The following is a 17,093-nucleotide window of genomic DNA, read 5'->3' as shown; positions in this document are numbered from 1 at the left end:
GGCCTTCATTGATCTTCCTTTGTTTGTTCAATACTTTGAGATGGTTGATGATGAGCTTCTCCTTGGTACCTCCAAGGTGTGATTGGTCCAAGTATGTTCCGAGCTCCTTTACCATTGTGTTTGGTTCATCTTCAAGCATAGGCCAACAAGGTGTGTGCTAGTATGATTTGACTTGTGTAGGACCAGTCTAAAGCACAACACTCAAGGTAAATGATCAGTCCATAAACGACTAATCAATTTGCGTTTGTTAATCATCAAAACAAGGTGATTGAATGAACCCATGGGGAACCCTTGGGCTTACAATCATTCTCTCTCACATTCCTTGCATCTCCAGGGTATTCTCTTCCATGAAATCCTCATTTTACTCTTCCAGTTGCTCAGTTCCCCTCATTCATTTCAGCATATTTACTTTTAGAGATACTGAGGACTTGCCCAATATATTCTAAAATGTTGTCAATAGTAGCATAGAGCTTATAATTTTCTGTTTCTGTTGTGGGATGTTTGTTTGGCTCAGAGAGAGCCGCTTTGTATGAGTTTAATGTTCAGGATTAGAGAGAAGCGAGGTGTTACGAACCCAAATTGGTTCGCAACGTGATTGATCTTCTTTGGAGGGAAGGGTAAGTGCTCTGTGTCCAAAAAGACAATTTTCAGGATAAACTTTTTCATTGATTTCAAAAAGACTACTTACTAGGGGTGCAACTTGGGTCGGGCTGGGTTCGGGTTCACCTAGGGACCAAACAGAAAAATACAAGAAAAAAAATAATAACCCTAAGAAAATCATGATAAAATTAGAGGACGGAGGTCGGGTTCGGGTTCGGGTTCGGGTGGAGTGGGGTTGCCAAGGTCTCAACCCTAACCAAACCCAAAATTAAATCAGATTATTTTTTCCCAACCCAACCTGAGGCAATGCCAACCCTACCTGAGCCAAAATCGGGTTGAACCCGTCGGGTTCAGGTTGAGCTCGACCCATGCTACACCCTTACTACTTACATGTTATTTATAAATAGAAAACCCACTTGACCACTTCCTCTATTACTCCTACCCAAGCCAATCTAGATAACCCGTATCTCTAAGACTCCTATCCATACCAAATAACTAGAGAGAAAATTCCACAAAATATAAACTAATTTATTCTACCTTAAGTGGAACCCATCTAGGCACGCAACACAAGGGTTGAGGATGCTTAGGAGTCAAGTAGGATTATCACTCCTATTTGTTGTTTCTGCTGATTTTTCACTGTTTTATGAGAATGAGTGTCACTTTCTCTTAAAAGATTTCTTTGCTTTTTGATAAAATTTTATTTTGTCTATTGGTCTCTCCTTTCATTGCTTTGGTTTGATTTGGTGTGAACTATTGAATTTCTACTCTGTTTCTCTTCAATTCCCTAAATCAGTGGGATTGTTAAGTTTGGTATGTCTGACCTGCTTCTGTTCCGTGAAATCTGCCTTTGTTTCTTAGATTTTTTTTTCCTTTTCACAATTTAGAAGGAAATGTCATGATTATGATTAATTTAAAGGGATTTTATCATTAATTGAAGGTCCCTCTTAGGTACCTCTTAAGTAAAAATTGGATAGGATTGGTTGAAGTTATCTTTTTTGTTTGCAAAAAAAGTAAATTTTAGAAATATTTTCCTTTCCAAACTTTTCCTGAATATTCATGCAATCCAGTCAGACCCTAAAGCTCTGTTCGTTTAAGATTATGAGAACCGATTGTGAGAGTCAAACCTATTATTGGACTCAAGATTACATTTAAATTTGAGTCTGATAATCGGTTTGGCCTTCACAACCGGTTGTCATAATCTTAAACAAACACGGCCATCCTTTCTCCGGATTGTTTTCTTGTTCCTGACTTTAGACATGCATCTTGCTTTTGATCCAGCATGTCTTGATTGTCTTGATTTCCCTTCCACTTATTATATGATTTGCTTTGCTCATAATCTAGCTTGCACCTTCCCATAATAACTTCAAATTCTTTCTATTTCTCAACTTTGGTGATTGGATTGTTGTGCATAGTGGTTGATCAGAATTTCCCAACATACTATTGAGACAAAATTGGCCCCAACTTCCAAGTAGTGTGTGGTGCCTATCATTGGTGTATGGCCATGATCACTTCATGTTTACTTTACACTATCCACTCGCCTCTATTTAAAGAAGATGACTGTTGGCAAACTGAGAGTTGGAGTTTGAAGTTATTAAACATTCGACTTGTGGACCACTTGAATAGTGAATTAGTGTGGCTCACCCATATGCATGATTTAAACCGTTCATGGTCCCCATCCATAAGCGCTATCTAGACTGTTCATTAAATAGTCCCAATTGTGGATAGGCCACGGCCCAAAATTTTTCTAGAGAAGATCATCCTAGCCCACTGATTTAATTTTCATAAAAATAGACGGCTTAGCGATCTTTGAGTTTTACACTGTAAAGTTAGTGGTCATTTGAGCGTTGTATTTGGTTTAGATCTCTTTTTACTGCAAACAATGGATCAACGTAAAAGGAAAACCTTACACTGAAAAAGTTTGCCATGCAAAACTTTTACTCGGGACGTTGTTTTACGATAGTTTTACTGTGATTAGGTAACTATAATTTCACGTAAAACTCTCTTGGGAAAAAACCATATAGAGTTCTACTTCTACTTGCAATAGTTTTTGCCTGGAAAATTGCCCAAACCTTGAAAATGTAGTTTGCAAGGGAAAGGATTTCAGGAAAAACAAATTCATGGTTTCAAAACATGCCTGAAGTATATTTGATGATTGCTAACTTGCCTTTCTAGCCCTACTCTTATACGGTTCTCTCTTAATTTGACACTATGTAGGGTATGTTTGGTGACCATGAATAATTACTCCATAGAATATCATGGGTCTAATTGTGAAATGGGATTATGGGAACAGAAGAGGGAGGGGAGAGAGCCTTGAGAGGATAAGAGTGGACAGCATGGAGATTGGAGAGCATGAGATATTCCTAAAAACCAGTGAAAACATATATGTTATGTCAAATTAGATTTTTTTTTTCCTATTTTTCTGAGGCTTCACTCCCATCCCCCCCCCCCCCCTCTCTCTCTCTCTCTCTCTCTCTCATAAGTCACATGGCCCCACTATTTTTCCGTAGAATATTTTTTCATGGTTGCCAAATGTGCCCCCTTCTTGGGTACTTTTTCCACTTTTCAGGAATCAAGATGGATGTTGTCTTCACTTTTCATTGAAAATCTTGTTTCTCTAACTACATTCACATATTGTCTCAGTTCTCATAATTTAGGACTGTACAAATACTGTTTTTTTCTCTTCTTTTTAATTTACATGGATCAAAATGAATGCATTCTGTAAGAAATGGTAGGGTTTTCGAGGGCATAGCCACTTCATCCTTCAGTATTTATCAGAGGATTATAGCTATGTCTATCCAATGGGCGAAGAGTCTTCCTTTGTTCAGATTCGTGTCGGCTTATGATTTGTGGGAAAGATGGGAAGTCATTTGTATGGAAGGGTCAACTAGGCAGAAGATTGTTCAGAAGTGGGTTCCGCCGCCTGTGGGTTTCAGTAAACTGAATGTGGATGGTGCATCCTTTGGAAACCCGGGGTCTTCCGGTGTTGGAGGACTAATGAGGGACAATGTAGGGGCTGTGGAGTGGGCGTTCTCTAGACCGAATGGGATTTCAGATTCGTCAGAAGCGGAAGTAAAAGCAGCATACTTTGGTATCCTTCACATCGAAAGACTTGTCTTGAATAAAATTGTTGTGGAAGGGGATTCCTCTAATGTTATTAGATGGATTGAGGGTAAAGCTCCTCCCCCTTGGAGATTTCTCAGCCTTATTGAGGAGATTTTGGACTGGGTAGCGGGGTCGAAAATTTCTTTTGCCAATGTTAGAAGATCAGCCAATGAAGAAGCTGATGGACTAGCCAAGTCTGGGGTCATCAGGCAGGGTTTAGAGTGGTTTGATGATCTTCCACCTTAATTGTATTTTGTATAGCTTATGTGTTTTTATCTTCTTTCTCTTTTCCCTTTGTAGTCTGAGGACCAACTCGGTTCCATTTAATCAATATATCTCGCCATTTCAAAAAAAATAAAAATGAATGCATTCTGTGCAGTTTGCTTGAAATTGTGAGATCTTTTTTGCTTAATTTTATGTCCCCTCACATTATTGTAGATGTAAGATGTTAATTTTATTGTTGTATGATGGAATTTGATGCATATTTTTGTTCATGTTTGGCAACCAGAAATGTTTACCAAGGAATATTATTTTTTCAGGTGGTGAGAGAGGGACAAGAAGGGTGGGAGTAGGAGAGACTTGAAAATGCATGAGTGATGAGAGAATGAGAAGTGGCTAAAAAATCAAGAAAAATAAATTTTATTTTGAGTAGAGATTTTTTCCTTGTTTTCAAACTTTTTTTTTCTTTGATGCCTTCTCCAACATGAACTTGAATTAGTCAAATCCCATTTTTAGAGACTCATTACTCACTGGATCAACTTATTGGACGCAAAACGTTCGATCTGAGTCCTGCAAATCGCCAAAACACCCGTACTATTAATAAAGAAAATCCTGATTCCTAGATAGATGGCCATGAAGGTGGAGAAATGGCGGAAAATCTCCATTTCCTTTACCACCACCAGAAATTTTATTGACAGATGTTTCCTACACAACGGCCCAGACACGGTGGAGGAACTGTTGGAACGCCATATAGTCAAGAACCCTACAAAGAAGGAAGATGATGAAGATGAGCTCACGGTCCGGCGTCGAATCACTAGTACTCGCCGCGAGGCACTCAACCTCTACCGAGATATCCTCCGAGCCACCCGATTCTTTTCCTGGCCTGACGCCTATGGCATCCCGTGGAGAGACGTGCTGAGGGAGAATGCCCGCCGAGAATTCGAAGATGCCCGGTTTGAGACTGACCCAGAGATCATCACCCGGTTGCTCATCGGTGGCCACGACGCCGTTCAATCTGCCCTCAACAAACTCGTCGACAAGCACAAACTGATGGATCAGGACGGCGATAAGGACGGACCAAGAAATCAGTGATTTTGTTTGATATTCAATGTTTGTTGACAGTACCTGTTATATTTATTGTCCATTTTTTAAGAAAAAACCTGTGATATTCATTGTGGAAAATAATGTACTTTGTGATTAATTCAGTTCTTGTTGGTGTATTAATTTGTGATATAGTAGATTGATGGAATATAATATACTTTGTGTTTCATTCAGTTTTTGCTTTGTTATTAATTTGTGAAATAGAAGATTGATTTTGTTTTTGAAATGGCGAAATAGAAGATTTATTGCGCCCTAATTTACTTCTTTCTTCCTTATTTTGGTATGCTTGCAATTGGAGATTAATTTTATTTTATTTAGCTTGTGGTAAATCATATCCTGTGATTTGTGGTTGGGTTTATATCTTTATCCCCACTCTTCCAATGTCTGGAATGGGAGGAGAAAGTAAACCCATTTGGTTTATTTTTTGAGTCCTTTGGTTGGGATTGAAGATTCAAGAACTAGACCTTTGATTTCAACGACCAGGTTTTAATTTAACAAGTCGAATTTGAGAAGGAATATTGTTGAAATAATTTTTACAATTCAAATCAAATAGTATGAGAATTGATCAGATTTAATTCTTAAATTTGCAATGGAACCCTGCATTTCTTTGCTACTAAATTTCTCATTACAAGTCTCCTTAGAAATGGGTCTCTTTACAAGTCTCCTTAGAAATGGATCGCTATAACCCATACCTATCGTTTGTTAGGGGAAGCAATCGGGTGTCATTTCATACCTGCGAAGTTTAAAAACTATCAAATTCTTAGGTCATACATTTTAAGAAATCTAGAATTATTGAAGATTGATAAAAAAAAGCTTTCTTGAATGGTGTCTAAAGGACTTGTTTGATGAGGGATGCCAATTGCTTTCTGCATGTAGTCATTGCCCCTTGTTGGAGAAATTGAAATGGAGAAGATGGTCCTAATTTAAGGTCAACCTTGGTTATGCTCGGACCTGCCACGCTTCTCATGCTTGAAAGCTAAGACAGATATTTATGCATGTGTTTTCTTGGGGAAAGCTACTCATGAGATGTACTTGATGGTTGCCAAATTTTTTGCTCTCTACTGTCCACTAGGTACAAACTGCGAAGTAATTAGAAAATACTGGCTGTTAACATGTTGGTTCCCTCTACCAAATATCTATATTTTTAAATATATCATTAAAAAAAAAACATGTTGGTTCCCTGTGTAATTACCGAACTCTGAAACATGAGGAGAACAGATCTGCAGTTGAGGTAACTATTAGTGCTGATCCTAGATGTCACAATATAGCGTCTGGGGTAGAGTACCGAAAGTTATGATTTTCACAAAATTGAAGCTTATGACATGGACAATAGGTGTGCAACTCGGGTCGGGTTCAACCCGAAAAAAGGTCAGGTCGGGATGAGGGTTTGGGCAACCCGAACCGAGTGAAACCTGACATTTTTTATTTTAGTAAGCTTAAAAAGTCGGGTTGAGCTCGGGTGGGGTTCGGGTTGGAAAAATGGGTTCCTCGGGTCGGGTCGGGTCGGGTCGAACCTCATCGGGTTGGAACTCGGGTCAGGTTCGGATTGGAAAATGGGTTCCTCGGGTCGGGCCAACCTGACCTGAGTTGCACCCCTATAATGGATGAAGTGCAAAACAAGATTCTCGATCGCGATGATCACCCCGACAACAATACATGAACTTTTATTTTTGAACCCAAAAGAATCCTACACTGAGGCAAGCATCAATGCAGCTGAGGAGGAGCTCCTGCCAATATGGTGGCATCAATAGGAAGTTCCAGCAACCCCCCACCAAAAAAATAAAAAATAAAACCCAGGCAAGGGATATTTCCCTTTAAATGATCCTAATTACATATCTGCTTGAATACTATATCTCTTAAATCTATTGTGAATCAATGCCTAGTTCATAAAATTGTCACTTGAAAATTTAATTGTCATTAAAAAAAAGAAATAATGGTAGCAAAATAGATTTTTTTAAATGAAAAAATGGTGATAGAAAACTAGATTTAGGAATTTATTTTGGATTGAAATGGTGTTTGAAAGAATAGAAAAGCATTTGTAAGCAAAATATGGCAATTGACTTAAATATTCAAAACTTAAGTGACCTATAGGTTTATGCAATTGGATTTGGAAAACAAAGAATGAGTAGATGCTCAACTGATTTGATAGACAATGGGGAACTGGATATCGAATGAATTGGTTTTAATAGAAACAATTAGAAAATACCAATTCGACTACGAGGATTCCTTGGATTATGCTGATTTATAATCTATGCAATGGAAACTCATATATTCGATTAATGAAACCAGTCAAGAAAAATCAGCAAACTTCTAGGAAGTATGATTTCAGTTAGATGAATTTGTGGGCGTTGGAAGAAAGCTTTAAAAGGGATGCTAAAAGGTAGATTGATGAGTGTATATTTGTAATTAAAGGATGAGTATATATATAAAAATAAGATAGGTAAAACTAAGAATCATGCACAAAGGGGTTGGGCCTGTAGCTCAACGGTTGAGGCTTTGTTTCTCCACCTTGAGGTCTCAGGTTTGATCCCAGCTCACCAGTCAGAAAAAAAAATAAAAAATCATGCACAAATAGAAAGATCATGTTTAGTCCTTCCGGTTTGTGAGGATACCACTTTTGCATTGGAGTTGGCAAAACCTTGCATTGATGGATGCAACTTGGCTGAGAGAGGATGTGTGTGGTTGATTTTACAGACCCTATTTGAAGATCAATGGGTTTTGACGACATTTTGCTGCCCTATTATATGAAAGCACAAAAAAATTCGAAAAGTTGCTTGTGAGGAGACCGTTTTTCTGAGGTTTTTCTTGTTCAAAAATTGTATCTAGAGGATGCTGTTTGATGGGTTTTTATAGGGAAAGAGCGGGGGACTACTGGATTGTCAAAGATTGGATTTTCGATTTGATTTTGGAAAAAAAAAATGTGGTGTAAAATGTGGTGAGGACATGATTGATTGGGGTTTTATGCAAGGGTGAAGGATCTGGGCCAGGATATAAAGATTTGTAACTTGATTCTGGCATTGTGGGCAAGGTTCTAGTCTTATTTTGGAAAAAAACAATGGTCTGGTTTCGTTTTGCGGAAGAATATCACTTGGGAAAGAGGGAAACCTCGTTGTTTAGGGCTAAATAACAGTTTTTGTAAATTTGAAGGGTTTTTGGGATCATTTAGATAAGTAAATAGAGAGTTTCATGGTTTGTAAATTCTGTTTTTAGGTTGGGTTCTTCATGAGTTTCAAGGAGAGGGGCATGGGCTGTTTGTACAGAGAAAAGAATGTGTAAAAAAGATTTTAGAGGGGAAAAATGCATTACTACAGTTTATATGAGTATATGGTGGACTGCGAGAGTGGAACCGTTGAATGTTTTGTGCTGCAAATTCAGTTTCAGTGGCTTACGCCTATTAATGGGTTCGTGACTAGTGTTTTATGTTGTATGTTGAATGTGGGTCATTGTAATTGATATCTATTTTACCATCTTCAGGCAGACATGTTCATGGAATGAAAATGTTGTATTGATTTCTTTCTTATGTAGATTCATTTTCCATGATTTTGCAGCGGAAAATCTGTTTGCTAAGAGATAGAGTGGTTGTTTCTTTTCACATTGACTTGTTTTGGGCGATTTGAGCATGGCTTTATATCCTTGGTTTGAACTCCTTGGATCTTTTGATCCCCCCATGAGCAAACTAGAATTCTCTGTGGAAAGAACTTGGAATATCAGGAGAAACGTCTTGATCTAGCGCAAGAACAAAGCTCCTTATGAATGATACATTAGTCATTATAGATAGATTCTTAGTGCGTCAGGAAGTGGTAAGGACGAAGCGTGTCGATTGGTTGGAGTGACGACCTTTCTTTTGGCATGCAAGAATGAGGAAGTGTTCGACCCTGTTGTGGAGGATCCAATTTTAGCTTCAGAGAGGGCTTACATCATACATGAGGGAAGAAATCCTAGTGATGGTATTAGTATTTTCTTTTCATGATTTAGTGAACGGCAATTCCATACTCAATTAACGAAACTGTTTATGATGCACTAGATAGTTTTTGGTGTGCACATGTTTATGATGCACTAATAAACCATTCACTAAACGAAAATGATATAAACATGACCATGTTTTGATATTTTCACTGACTCATCTTCTCATTAAGTATTTAAAGAGCTGCCAAAGGTTATTACAGTTCCCCAAAAGCTCTCACAAGCCAATTGAACAAGAAATGACAAGCTGGGTTTGTGCAATTATTAAAACAAGGTTGTGCTGATATCATTTCCCTTACTAAATTGTTTGGGCGACTGATATCCGTAAACCATGTTTTGATAATAGGACGAACTCACCTTGATAAATTCTAATCTGATTCATAAGCGAGGTTATTTTGCAAAATTAAACAATCGGTTTCCTTTTCACATGTTGTATTCTAGATTACATTCTTTAGATTCCACCATGTTTCAATATTTTATTTTATACAAGTCCACTACAAGTTTGAACTAATGAATGAGACATTATTCATTATAGATAGATTCTTAGAGCATCAGGAGGCGGTAAGGACGCAGCGCCCCGATTGGTTGGAGTGGCGGCCTTTCTTTTGGCATGCAAGAATGAGGAAGTTGTCCGACACTGTTGTGGAGGATCCAATTTTAGCTTCAGAGAGGCCTTACATCTGATGGTATTGGTATTTTCTTTTCATGATTTAGTGAACACCAATTCCATACTCAATTAACGAAACTGTGTATGATGCACTAGATAGTTTGATGTGCACGTGTTTATGTTGCACTAATAAACCATTCACTAAACGGAAATGATATCAACACGACCATGTTTTGCTATTTTCACTGACCCATCTTGTCTTTTCGTATTTAAAAAGATGTCAAAGGTTATTACAGTTTCCCAAAAGCTCTCACACGCCAATTGAAAAAGAAAAGACAAGCTAGGTTTGTGTAGTTATTAAAACAAGGTTGTGCTGATATCATTTCCCTTACTAAATTGTCCTGGCGACTGATATCCGAACACCATGTTTTGATAATCGGACGAACTTACCGTGATACATTCTAATCTGATTCATAAGCGTGGTTATTTTGCAGAATTAAACAATCGGTTTCCCTTTTCAAATGTTGTATTTTTGTTTATATTCTGTAGATTCCACCTGGTTTTGATATTTTCTTTTCCTGATTTAGTGAACAGCAATTCCACACTCTAGTACATAAACTGTGTATGATACACTAAATAGTTTGATGTGCACATGTAACATTTTAATAAACCATTTACTAGAGGGAAATGATATCAGCACAACCATGTTTTGATATTTTACGAACTCATCTTGTCTTTTAGTATTTTAAGAGCTGTTAAAGGTTATTACAGTTCCCCAAAACCTCTCACAGGCCAGTTAAAAAACAAAAGGAAAAGACAAGGTTGTACTGATATCATTCCCTTACTACACTGTATGGGCGACTGATATCTGCACCAACCTGTTTTGATAAATGGACGAACTCACCTTTATAAATTCTAAATTTGATTCATAGCTGTCAAAGGTTATTACAGTTCCTCAAAAGCTCTCACAGGCCAGTTAAAAAAAGAGGAAATGACAACCTGTGTTAGTGACATTATTAAAACAAGGTTGTGCTGATATCATTTCCCTTTACTGCACTGTATGGGCGACTGATATCTGCACCACCATGTTTTGATAATAGGACAAACTCACCATGATAAATTCTAAATCTGAGAGCTTATTTTGCAAAATTAAACAATTGGTTTCCTTTTTCACACGTATTCTACATATTCTGTAGATTCCATGTTGTACAACAGAGAGTGCTGTGTCAATTAAAAAGACAAGACCAGCTGGGTTTGTGCAATTATAAAAACCAGGTTGTGAGGTTATTTTGCAAAATTAAACAATTGGTTTCCTTTTTCACACGTATTCTATGTTATATTATGTAGATTCCACGTGGTACAACAGAGAGTGCTATGCCAATTAAAAAAGACAAGACAAGCTGGGTTTGTACAATTATGAAAACCAGGTTGTGCTGATATGATTTCCGTTATTAAATTGTCCAGGCGACTGATATCCGCACCACCATGTTTTTATAATAGGATGAACTCACTCAAATATTCTAATCTGATCCAGAAGTAAGGTTATTTTGCAAAATTAAACAATTGGTTTCATTTTTCACATGTTCGATTCTAGTTTATATTCTGTTAAGTTGAAGAGTTTGACATTTTTGGTCAATTTTCTGTTTTCTATAACTGAATGTTGTGGATTCATTTCATTGATAGATTTGGTCATGAAATCTGCCATTGTTTCTGAAGCTTTGATCAATTCTTTTTTGTAGTTGAGAGTCGCGGATTGGTACGGCGTATACTTTGTCTGGCTTGCTGCAGGTATGCTGTAAGATCGACCTTTCTTCTCTATTTCGATTAAGGTGAGGGTCTATATTCCATGTTTCCAACTTATTCATTTTCCAACCTGTTAATGCTCATAATGATCTGTCCATGCTTTTGTCTTTGCTAATGTATGACTTATGTAATATGCCCAAGTGATTAAATCCTAAGCATGTATTTTTTTTAAATCGTTGAATGCTTGTGTGGCTAGTTATCTTTTGAGCAGTATGCTAGATTTCTATTATAACCTTAACCACATAACTGTTTCACTTAGCTCGCATTTATTGTCATGCTCTTGGGATTATGTGTGCAAACTGTTGGTATGATCAACTCTCCTCCATGTGAATGGATCTGTCTTAACGTATTATCTAGCTGTGGACTTCCTTTACTTTGCATAAAATTAAGGTGTGTCATGTGTCAATTATTTCGCTGTCCTTTATGTAACTTAAGGCATATGCATGCTTCATAAATCTAGTGAACAATTTTTTCATGTTTAAGTTCTACCTGATATAGAAGCAACAGTTGGTGCTTATGCTCTCTTTAGTTAGTGACTGGCTGGTTGGTCTTGCCTAATCTGAATCACTAGCTAGTAAACTATGGCCTGGATCCCGAACAGCAAATCTGGAATTGGTTAGATGATTTGGTTGTAACTCAAATAGAATATGTAAATCCTACCGGGAGGTACTAATCAAAATAGTTAAAAAAATGTAGATGAATCATGGCTTTATATCCTTGGTTTTCTCCTTGGATCTTTTGATCCCCCCGTGAGCTAACTATAATTCTCTGTGGAAAGAAATTGGAATATCAGGAGAAACGTCTTGATCTACTTGGTGCACAAGAACAGAGCTCCTTATGAAAATCGTTGTTTTAGGAGGTCCTCTGTAATCCAATCCCCTTCTCCCCCAATGGTGCTTTATTCAACCCTTAGAACCTTAGTAATTTTGGTTTACCACTTGTGGGGTTCCTTTACAAGCTTGGGAGGGGAGACCTTCCATCAATGACTAGAACCGCCATTTCTCTGGACATCAACCCATTAAAAGGTGAGAATACTTTGATTTTGACATTCCTTTCTGTTTTTGTCAGACTTGGGCTTCTCTATATTGAGCTTTCCTCCCATTGTGTTTATTTAAGAAATTGGCTGCTTCACTAGCAGACAAACAGCCATTTCATCAGGTACTTTATTTCAAAAAATATAGAGGTGCCCTTAAATTTACAGGAAATTCCCGTATTTATGCCCTTTTCTCTTTTCTATATATGAAGTAACTGATTGAATTTTTACAAGAAAAAAATAACAAAAACAATATGAATTCCATGCTTGAAACTAAATAATTCTTTGTAGAGAATTCTAGTTGTCTCTCTCCACCTAAAGCATGTGAAGTATTCCATGCTTTTCTCGTATCTATGCCCTTTTCTCTTTTCTATATATGAAGTAATTGATTGAATTTTTACAAGAAAAAAATAACAAAAGCAATATGAATTCCATGCTTGAAACTAAATAATTCTTTGCAGAGAATTCTAGTTGTTTCTCTCCACCTAAAACTAATAATCCTTTATGTAACTTAAAGCATATGCATGCTTCATAAATCTAGTGAACTATTTTTGCATGTTTAGGTTCTACATGATATAGAAGCAACAATTGGTGCTGATGCTCTATTTAGTTAGTGACTGGCTGGTGGTTGGTCTTGCCTAATCTGAATTGTGACAATTGTGACAAAAAGTAAAAAAAGTCTTTAAAAAAAATCTTTAAATATACATATGAAACTAAAAAACAGAAAATATCAAAAATTGGGTATGTTAAAAATCCAAAAACATTAAAATATAAAATATAATGTAAAAGAAAATATTTTCATTTAGGTAAATTTTATTTTTCATATTTGTTGATTTTAAAATTACCCAATTTGTTAAATTTTCTTTTCTTTTTAGTTTCATATTTGGTTAAAGATCTAATTCTTACGACTTTTTTCTTGTTTTTTGTTACAATTTTCTATTTCTTTTAATAATTAAGAAGCCTTTATAGGGAATTTTTTGTAGCTTCCAATTATTTTTAATGTAATTTTTCACATTTATTAAGATGCTTCTTTTAGGTAATATTTTATTTTTCAATTTTTTTAATTTCTAAGCTAAGTTTTCAATTATTTTTAGTGGAGTTTATTTTTACTTTTATTTAGACGTTTCTTTTAGCTTCTTCAAACTTATTTGTGATTATGGATTTTGTTCTTTAAAATTCTATCATTTCTTTGTGGTTTTCTATTTATGATTTTAATTTTTAATTTTTTTTATGATTTCTACTTCGGATTTAATTTTTTATTAAGATGCTTCTTTTAAATAATATTTTATTTTATTAAATTTAGATTTTTAAGCTTTGTATTCAATCAAATTTATTGGATTTATTTTTTACATTTATTGAGATGTTATTTAGGTTCCCTAATTTTTTATTTCTGGAATTTTTTTAACCTCCCTAATTTCTGATTTTTAAAATTTTATATTTAATTAATAATTAAATTCGTAACACTCGGGCTTATTGGTTTCTTGGCTTATTTTCATGCATTTTTCTTCTTTCCTTCTTTAGATTTTTATATTTGTATCCTCTATTAATTCTTTTTTTTTTATATAATTTTTGTTACTTTGTATCTATGGTTATTTGTGGTTTTTGTTAAATTTCTCTACTCTTACTCTAATATTTAAAGCTATTATGTATTTTAATATTTTTTTTGAGGAATGTTAGCCTTAAGAGATTGGTTATTAAAAGCACCATGCTAGCAATTTTGAAAAGGGAAGAAGGCGTTTCTTTCCTCTTCTTAGTGTTGCTTTAATTGTGCTGCTAAAAAGGTTTCAAATGCGTTGAAATCTATCTGACATGGCGCTTGGTTTAATTCTTATGAAAAACTCTGGTAAATCCGCCCCTATTTTCACATCTCCTTCCCCTTTTATCAGTTGTCCTTTAGAACTAGTATACAACTTCAAAAATTAGTCTCTCCTCATCAATGCCGCCACAGAATTTGCAGAAGTTGCTCGTGTTTTCTACAAGGCGAATAAATACGGAGGCAGATCAGATGGATTGATGGTGCCCGATTATATATTCTCACTCTTCATCGAACATTTTGTAAATTGACTCCGCACTGACAACTGCTTGATACTAATGAAAGCTATATGTTGATATAGACCATTGCAGAGGGTCTTGGATAATTTAATCTAGCGATTGATATTTGGATAGTTCTTGTTCAATCTCATTTCTTCACCCCATAATGAAAGCTTGAGACCATCTCCATATCATTTTCAAGTCATTATCTTTCAGTTTGCTAATCCATATCTTTTAGTTGAAGGATTTTTCATTTATCTAATCTTGAAGGGCACAATTCATAAAGTTTGGAAGTGTTGTTGTATTAACAATATCTTCGGGGTCATTTCAAAAAAAATAAAAATAAAAATTCTTCAGGGCACAATTCAAGAAGCTCAATGGTTGGGGCTTTGTTTCTCAACCTTGAGAAACAACCCAGCTTACCTACTAAAAAACAGTATCTTCGTATGTCATCGCTGATTTGTGTAGCATGGAAACTACTTGTAATCAATACAAATTAGTGTGTTCTTAGAGAGGCTAAAAATGAGCTTCTTGAACTCGATAAATTTTTTGACATGAATTAGGGAACAAGTCGACTGATTTATTATGGAGGACATCATTCCTGATTTCAGAGGCTGAATTGGTGACTTCTGAATTGGTAGTAGATGAGTTAAAACTTTTCTCTACATATCCACAGAATTTGCAGAAGTTGCTCGTGCTTTCTACGCGGCGAATAAATACGGAGGCAGATCAGATGAATTGATGGTGCCCAATTATATATTCTCACTCTTCATCAAACATTTTGTAAGTTGACTCCGCATTGACAACTGCTTGATACTAATAGTCGGCTATCTTTTGATATATGTCCCATTGCAGAGGGTCTTGAATACTTTAATCTAGCCATTGATATTTGGATAGTTCTTCTCCAATCTCATTTCTTCACCCCATAATGAAAGCTTGAGACCATCTCCATATCTTTCAGTTGCTGATTCATATCTTTTAGTTGAAGGATTTTTCATTTATCTAATCTTGAGGGGCACAATTCATGAAGTTTGGAAGTGTTGTTGTATTACCAATATCTTCGGAGTCATTTAAAAAAAAAAGAAGTCCTCGGGGTTAGGCCTGTAGCTCTGCCAATCTTCCCATTGCTATATTGGTTAAACCTTCTCAATGGTTGGGGCTTTGTTTCTCAACCTTGAGAAACAACCCAGCTTACCTACTAAAAAAACAATATCTTCGTATGTCATCGCTGATTTGTGTAGCATGAAACTACTTGTAATCAATACAAATTAGTGTGTTCTTAGAGAGGCTAAAAATGAGCTTCTTGAACTCAATAAAATTCTTCGACATGAATTAGGGAACGAGTCGACTGATTTATTATGGAGGACATTATTCCTGATTTCAGAGGCTGAATTGGTGACTACTGAATTGGTAGTAGATGTGTTTAAACTTTTCTCTACATATCCACTTTCCCGTCTCTTTCAACACCCCAAAACGAGAAGCAAGCAGCCAATCTTGCCATTGCTATATTGGTTAAACCTTCTCGAAGTTAAGCAATCCAGACATTGTGCAAGAAGCACAACAAATCATGTTTGCCATGTCCATTGATGATGTGGCTAGATGGCTTGCACGGCAAACCTTACTTTGCCCTCATCATCGATTTGGATAAGGAAAAAAATACATGAAAATCTAAGCATTCAGCTCTCCACCATTAATCAGAATTTCACTCTCCAAATACCAAAGTTATTACAGAATCCTTCAGCTTTCCACCATTAAACAAAAAATTCACTTCGAGCCTAAACCATTCAGATTTAACTTGTCTTAGATCAAAGTCCCAGGAATTAAAGTTGGAATTAAAAATTGCTTGAAAGAGTGCATAATTGACGGTTGGAAAATTTTCAAGTTCAAGATGAAGGCTAAGAAAGAATAAGAATCATTTAGCTTTCCACCAAATCATTTAAAACTATTGTAAATCACATGGACAAGCTCTTAAGCATGATCAGGCTTCTTGACACGGCATGTGAAAATAGCGACGGGAGTGTTAAATTTAGTCAAAGATGAAGGCTAAGAAAGAATAAGAAGACACCATTAAATAAAAAAACAGTTGGAGACAGAGGCCACATGTTACAGGATGGAGACAAACCCTCTTTGCCATTGCTATTGGTTAAACCTTCTCGAAGTTAAGCAATCCAGACATTGTTCTTAGTTGCAAGAAGCACAACAAATCATGTTTGCCATGTCCATTGATGATGGTGGCTACATACTGGCTTGCACGACAAACCTGATCAAAGTCCCAGGAATTAAAGTTGGAATTAAAAATTGCTGGAAAGAGTGCATAATTGATGGTTGGAAACTTTTCTAGTCCACGGGCAAACTGAAATACTTGAAAGAGAAGCTGAGATCTTGGAATACCAAATCATTTAAAACTATTGTAAATCACATGTACAAGCAAGAATGATCAGGCTTCTTGACACGGCGTGTGAAAATAGCGACGGGAGTGTTAAATTTAGTCAAAGACGAAGGCTAAAAAAGAATACGAAGACACCATTAAATAAAAAACAGTTGCAGACAGAGGCCACATGTTACAGGATGGAGACAAACCCTCTTCCACAAAGTTGCCTTCCGCATGAAACTGAATTAATTCTATCCCTTGCA

The 17,093-nt window shown here is 36.2% G+C and overlaps 1 protein-coding gene across 20 annotated transcripts in view; it reads left to right on the top strand.

Moving 5' to 3' along the window:
* The window catches only part of LOC143886508 (uncharacterized), a 41,968-nt gene that overhangs the window by 12,486 nt on the left and 12,389 nt on the right, over positions 1-17,093 (top strand). For 3 of the 20 annotated variants that reach the window (XR_013253856.1, XR_013253851.1, XR_013253848.1), the window contains exons 2-3: positions 9,521-9,671; positions 11,332-11,421. Coding sequence is in view for 5 of the 20 variants with exons in the window: in XM_077390503.1 (XP_077246618.1) it covers positions 8,946-8,969; positions 9,525-9,677; positions 11,332-11,380; positions 14,377-14,492 (342 nt within the window). In the remaining 15 variants the exon portion in view is untranslated. The other 17 variants (XR_013253847.1, XM_077390501.1, XR_013253846.1 and 14 more) reach the window with 14 other exon arrangements.

The sequence above is a fragment of the Tasmannia lanceolata genome, unplaced genomic scaffold (genome assembly GCF_043159265.1).
Source record: "Tasmannia lanceolata isolate RefF3 unplaced genomic scaffold, GAP_Taslan_0.1 ptg000011l, whole genome shotgun sequence".
Classification (NCBI taxonomy): domain Eukaryota; kingdom Viridiplantae; phylum Streptophyta; class Magnoliopsida; order Canellales; family Winteraceae; genus Tasmannia; species Tasmannia lanceolata.
This window is presented reverse-complemented; position numbering and strand designations above follow the sequence as displayed.